This window comes from Manihot esculenta, chromosome 11 (genome assembly GCF_001659605.2).
Source record: "Manihot esculenta cultivar AM560-2 chromosome 11, M.esculenta_v8, whole genome shotgun sequence".
Taxonomy (NCBI): Eukaryota; Viridiplantae; Streptophyta; class Magnoliopsida; order Malpighiales; family Euphorbiaceae; genus Manihot; species Manihot esculenta.
In genome coordinates this window covers 6,451,167-6,458,207 of record NC_035171.2, presented here as the reverse complement: position 1 = coordinate 6,458,207, position 7,041 = coordinate 6,451,167, and the positions used below count along the sequence as shown (strand labels likewise).

The following is a 7,041-nucleotide window of genomic DNA, read 5'->3' as shown; positions in this document are numbered from 1 at the left end:
CTAAATTCCATCTTTTCTAGTTGAAATTGGGGAAATTTAGATTTGTGATGAATTGGGAGATTTAAAACTCCATTATTAAACTCTTATTTGCTTTCAATATTTATGCAACTTGATCTTTCTATAATTATTGCTTTACTTTTGGAATCAATTTAGGCCTATTGCTTTTAATTGCTTGAGTAATATATTATTTGAATGATTTAAGTCCGTAATTGCTTAGGTTGTTTAAACTCAAGTGTAATCGGTTGCATAATCTAAACTTGATCACACGGTTGGCAAGGTTAGAATTAGGTTTCTCTAAGTCTTAATGCAGTCAACAGTTGTTCGATGCTAAAAGCCCCAAGACGTTCCTTGGCAACTCGTTGACTAGTGTTTGATTAGCGAATGTTTCCTAATCAAACTAGAACTAAGGAGGAATTTGGTTGTGAGAAGCGTCTTCCGCAACCAAAACTAATTTATCGAATTAAAATAGGAGTATTAAATAATCAATGATCAATTCTAAACAAGTTGAAATAGATCCATACTTCAACTAGAATCTTTTTCCCATTGAAATTCTCATTTATTTAAGTTATTGCTTTCTCTTGCTTTTTAGATTTAATTCATCAAAACAAACTCCCCTCTTTTATTTATTTGTTATTTATTTACCTTAGTCATTATTAGGAAGATCTTTGGTGTCAAATCCCTGTAGTTCGACCCTATTGCCACTATTTACAAGTTAATTGTTGATTGTTTTATAGGTTTTATTTTTGACGGCTTCGACAACCGCTATTAAAAATTGGCGCCGTTGCCGGGGATTTGATCTAACTAACGTATTTTCCTTTTATGACCAGGGCTGATCGTAAAGAAGCTCTTCTTTACGATCCAGAAATTGAACGCACTGCGAAGACCTTACAAGCATGGCTACGGTAAGTATGTCTTTTCTCTCTTCTCAAATTTCTGAACTAACCTCTATTGTGAGAAATTATGTTATAGGTCAAGCTCAACAAGTTCAACAAGTTCAACAACTTCAGGGAATCAGACCATGTGGGATTTGCACATATGTAGGACACCCAACTGATCGATGTCCTACACTTTATGAGGATTACCAGCAAGTACATGCCTTTGGAGGATTCAATAGCCAGCCAAGACATGATCCCTACCTTGATACCTACAATCCATGTTGGATGGACCACCCGAATTATGGCTATGCAAGGGCTAACTACTACCAAAACTATCAACCCCAAGCAACACCTCAAAACTCCAATATGCAACTTGAAGAGATGATGAGGACATTGGAAATTTCTGGGCAAATTCTCCAACAACAAGTGGATCAAATGGTCAACTCAGTGAATGCACACATATTGAGAACAGAGGAAGAGGTTCAAGATGTCAAGGCTGATGATGAAAGTTCCCAAGAAACAGAACAAGCTGCTGAGTCTGCTGCACAAATCGCCACTGCACTTGAAGCTGAACTAGCTATTGAATTTGCTTCATCAGTTACTGAATTTGCTTCATCTGTTACTTTATTTGGTGCACAAAACACTGCAGTACTTGCTGCTATACCTGCTAAATCTGTCACAAGAACGAGCTGCAAAATTGTTGAATCAGCTGCTGTCCAAACAGCACTTGTAGAAGCTTCCGCCATCCAAGAAACAGTAATACATACTGCTGCTGCTGAAAATATTGCAGCACTTGCTGTAAAAAATTCAGACTTTGCTGCTGACCAAGCCGCTGAAGATAGAGACGGCAACTGCTGTCCACTTGCTGAAACTGCCAAAATTACACTAGAAATTATAGAATTTGCTGCTGTCCAAGTTGCTGAAAACAGAGACAGCAACTCCTGTCAAACTGCCATAACCACTGCTGCCCGCAAATCAGCACCAGCCGAAGTACCTGTTACATCCCCTGCTGCTGTCCATAAACCAGCAACTGCTGGAAGTGCCCTAACTGAACCAGAACCTGCTGAAATTTCTGAAACAGACCAGCCCCCTGCTGAACCAGCACAGCCCACTGCTGTGTTTGCCCAAACAACTGCTGATATGGCAGAATACAATATGCAAGCTGCTGTAACCGAACCAGCCCAAAAACCAAAAATTTTTACCAAAAAAATTCCAGAACCAGCCCCCAAACAAACAACAAAGGCAGCACACTGTTCACCTGAACAGCCAGCAGAGAAGCAACAAGCAGATTGTTGTTTGCCCAAACAGCATGAGAGAGGAGAATCCAGCACAACCAGATTACTAGCATAGGTAATTTGCTGTTTGCCCTCCCAAACTGAGATAAACCCGAGGCAGAATGCTAGTGCCATCACATTGAGGAGTGGAAAAGAGCTGCAAGACAGTAGGGCTGAGCAAAAGCAAAAACAGGTCACGGAGGAAAATCTGCCAGAAAGTGATCAGGGTCATCGATCTGCCCAAATCACGGACCCAATCGATGGACAGACAGTACTGCCCAGTAGTGGTGATTTGCCCAAATCACCAGAGAAGGCAGAAGTTGATTTGCCCAAATCAACAACCCAGGCAGAATCCAGCTCCAAACAGACCAAGGCAGAACAACAACCAGTGGAGAAATTTAAGGTACCTTCCCCCTTCCCAAGAAGATTTGCAAGATCCCAAAAGGAGAAAGAGGAGAAAGAAATACTTAAGACACTCCGCAAGGTAGAGATCAATATTTCCCTATTGGATGTTGTAACGCAAATTCCAAGGTATGCCAAGTTTCTCAAAGAGCTATGCACCAACCGAAGGAAACTTGCTGAACGTGAAAAAGTAAGTGTGGGGGAGTGTGTTTCAGCTGTCATCCAAAGAAAGTTTCCAACCAAATGCAAGGATAGGGGAATGTTTGCCGTTTCATGCAAAATAGACAATGTGGGGATAAAGAAGGCCATGTGTGACCTTGGAGCTTCAATTAATGTCATGCCACTTTTCATTTTTAACTTGTTAAATGCAGGTACACTAAAGGGCACCAGCATAGTGATCCAATTGGCTGACTGATCTGTTGTCTATCCCAAGGGAGTGTTAGAAGATGTGTTGGTGCAAGTGGACCAACTAGTCTTCCCAGCTGATTTTTATGTCATTGACATGGAGGAAGATAAAAGCAATACCACCTTTGACATCCTACTTGGGAGACCATTGTTGAGTACAGCCAGAATAAAAAATTGATGTGTATGATGGCACATTAACCATGGAGTTTGAAGGGGAGGTTATCAAGTTTAATGTTTATGATGCCATGAAATTCCCCAATGATGTTTCTCCTGTTTATGGCCTTGATGTTATTGATGATTTAAGTCAAGAAATTTTTGATTTTGATCTAGATAACTCACTCAATGATGATTTATGCAGATATGAAGAAATGGACAGCACCAGCAGCAGCACCGAAAAAGACACAGACCAGACAACACATTGTTCACAGCTGGTTGCGGGTGATTTGGCCAAATCACCAGTACAGGAAGATTCTGATGTGCCCAAATCGCTGGAACAAACAGATAGAATAGAGAGTGATCTGCCCAGATCACCAGACCCAGCACCAGATAATCTGCCCAAATCAGTGAGCAGACAACAAGCAGTATCATAGACAACAACTGCACCAGACCTGAAAACTCTGCCCGGACACCTCAAATACGCCTACTTGGGGGCTAGAAAAACACTTCCATTCATAATTTCCAATCAGTTGAGCCGAGAAGAAAAAGAAAGCCTCCTAAAGGTATTGAGGAAACACAAGAAAGCAATTGGGTGGACCTTGGAGGACATAAAAGGCACCTCAAGACCATTCGGTGGAGGCTCATCTCTCACCAGAATCAAAGATAGGATGCAGCACATGGAACTCCTGCTACAACTGCTGGTGGACAATTTTTTGCACACAGACCATCATCACCAGTGATTTGGCCGAGTGATTTGCTCAAATCACTTGACCAAATCACCTACTGGCCAGGAAGTCCCTTTCTCTCTTCTTTTCCTATATATGTTTACACATTGAGGACAATGTTTGTAATAGGTGTGGGGGTACTGTTAGGTTATTCTAGCATTGATTACATTATCTTTTTGCTTTCTTTTTGTTTCTTTTTGCATCTTTTTGCCCTAACACACACACCAAAATTTTTTTTTCCTTTTCACACATTTTTCTTTGCACACACACACAGAATTTTGTCTTAGCTATTGCTCTACTCAGTATAGATAACAAGGTTAAAAAAGCTTCCTATCTCATGACTCCATTGATTTTCCACCCCTTCAAGCCTAAATTGAATCAATTACAGTATGCTACCTTCACTTAGGAAGTTCTTTTCTTGAATTGAATCTTTGAATTTGCTTTGGCCAAGGGAAATAAAAATATAAATACATGCAAATAAAAAGTTAGTGTAACTCCCTATGAGCTGATTTGCCCAAACTATTATGAAAAGAAAAGAAAAAGAAAAACCAGCACAAGGCACAAATCATAAACCTGTTCCAATGGTCAAATGAGCTATGAACAGAGCTAGTAGCCACTTGAACAAGTGACTAACTGAGTAACCGGGGGTGGGTATCACCAATATGCACCTTTGCGTAAAAAGGTTGGTGACTTTTTCAGGCAAGAATAAAGAAAAAAGTGCTGCTGAATAAAAAATGTGCTTAACAAGAAGGGCAAGTTACTTAGAGGGTTGCATCAAGCTTAAAACAAAAGAATAAGCATGATTGAACTAAAAACCTTTCTCTTGGCCATGGTAGGTGAAAGGAAACAAGGAAAAGGGAGAACAACCTCAGGCCTGAAGTACTCTATACTGTGATACTTCAATTTGGGAGTCTAGGGGGGGCTGATTAAGTGGTACTTAGGCTCAAAAGAAAAAGGAGCTTGATTGACTAAGTTGTTTGTTGCTTGAGGACAAGCAAAATGTTAGGTGTGGGGGTATTTGATCAATCATAATTTAGCCACATTTTTATTATATTTATTACTGCTTAATTACACATTTTTCTAGCTTAATTTATGTTTTTGTTATATTTTTGTAGAAAAGGAAGAAAATGGAAAGTTGAAGAAAAAGTGCAGAAAAAGCTGAAAAAGTGATTGGGTCAAAGTGATTTGGCCAAATCACCCGCAGAAATCAGAAGCAGAAAGCTAAGACAGAAATCTGGAGGCAACACGCAGAAATGATTTGGGCAAGTGATATGCCCAAATCACCCGCCCAAATCACTTCCACGCAGAGAGACAGCAGAAGCGGGAAAATGTGCAGAAAACCAAAATTCAAAAGTGGTGAAATCCAAATCCATTTCAAACACTACAGGATCAGTCCTAAGAGCCACGAAAAGGTCTTTCACTTGAGGAATTCCATTCACAATTAAATACAAGATCCAAAGAGGAATCAAAGACCACAAAAGACCAAGTCAAGATGAGGATTTCCAAACCCTAATTGGATTAAAATTCTCCAGCTATAAAAGGAGACAGCATCTAACCCAGCAAAATCATCTTCCCTCCACAGCAGAATCACTGCAGAATTATAGCAGTAAGTCTGCGGCAGCCTCTCCATCTTCCTTTCTTCTTTCTTTTGTGATTTTGTCCACCATGAATGGCTAAATTCCATCTTTTCTAGTTGAAATAGGGGAAATTCAGATTTGTGATGAATTGGGAGATTTAAAACTCCATTATTAAACTCTTATTTGCTTTCAATATTTATGTAACTTGATCTTTCTATAATTATTGCTTTGCTTTTGGAATCAATTTAGGCCTATTGCTTTTAATTGCTTGAGTAATATATTGTTTGAATGATTTAAGTCCGTAATTGCTTAGATTGTTTAAACTCAAGTGTAATCGGTTGCATAATCTAAACTTGACCACGCGGTTGGCAATGTTAGAATTAGGTTTCTCTAAATCTTAATGCAGTCAACAGTTGTTCGATGCTAAAAGCCCCAAGGACGTTCCTTGGCAACTCGTTGACTAGTGTTTGATTAGCGAACGTTTCCTAATCAAACTAGAACTAAAGAGGAATTTGGTTGTGAGAAACGTCTTCCACAATCAAAACTAATTTATCGAATTAAAATAGAAGTATTAAATAATCAATGATCAATTCTAAACAAGTTGAAATAGATCCATACTTCAACTAGAATCTTTTTCCCATTGAAATTCTCATTTATTTAAGTTATTGCTTTCTCTTACTTTTTAGATTTAATTCATCAAAACAAACCCCCTCTTTTATTTATTTGTTATTTATTTACCTTAGTCATTATTAGGAAGATCTTTGGTGTCAAATCCCTGTGGTTCGACTCTATTGCCACTATCTACAAGTTAATTGTTGATTGTTTAATAGGTTTTATTTTTGACGGCTTTGACAACCGCTATCAGTTAGCTTAATTGATAAATTATTGTATAAAAATAGTTAATAAGTATTTGTTACAAGAAGCTTAATTGATATTATTGTATAAAAATAGTTAATCAGTATTTGTTACAAGAAGTTTTAGTCAGACAAATTTGATAGAATAGTTAGACTCCATTCATTTTAAGCAAATTTTTGTGCTACATTGTCAAAATACACCACCAAACATTCAAAAAAAACTAATTAAAAATTATATTTTTATATCATCAAACCATAAATGTTCAACAAAGTTAACTAAATCCTAATTTTTTAAAAAGAAAATTAGGTAAATAATACTATATCTTCATATATATATATATAACACGAAATGCTATAAATTCATATTTTTATATGAAGATTATGATTTTTATTAAATAATAAATATAAAAATACATTTATGCTTAATACATTTATTAAATAATAAATTAAGGTAATAATTTCTTTTTCATTTCAAAAAAAAAATACCATAATTTATAATGTATAATTTTCTCCATAAATTTTGTTGGGTATAGGACAAAACTACATGTACGATTTAAAGGGAAATGCCCTCGTACTCACAAATTTAACCCGATGGTAAGTGTATTTGAGTAAATATGAGAGGTTTCAAATTTTACTCCCCCAATTTCCAATTTCCATTTCAAAAAAACAGGCGATGCCCCTAACTTTGCAACTTTTATGTATATAAATATATACTTATATATTTTTTTATAAATTTCCAATTTTGAAATATTTATCTTTAGTCCTCTAACTTT

At 37.1% G+C, this 7,041-nt stretch overlaps 1 protein-coding gene across 1 annotated transcript; it reads left to right on the top strand.

The window, feature by feature from the left end:
• Positions 1-1,241: 1,241 nt before the first annotated feature.
• Positions 1,242-2,225, top strand: LOC122724995 (translation initiation factor IF-2-like). Its single transcript, XM_043961390.1, has 2 exons — positions 1,242-1,383; positions 1,474-2,225. The coding sequence occupies exons 1-2, from the start codon at positions 1,242-1,244 to the stop codon at positions 2,223-2,225; spliced, it is 894 nt and encodes a 297-aa protein (XP_043817325.1).
• Positions 2,226-7,041: the final 4,816 nt, after the last annotated feature.

Excerpts from the sequence above, each read along its gene's own strand:
- LOC122724995 (XM_043961390.1), top strand. The coding sequence starts at position 1,242 with ATGCAACTTGAAGAGATGATGAGGACATTGGAAATTTCTGGGCAAATT. Across the intron at positions 1,384-1,473 it reads TGTCAAGGCTGATGATGAAA|TTACTGAATTTGCTTCATCT; the intron begins GTTCCCAAGAAA and ends TTGCTTCATCAG.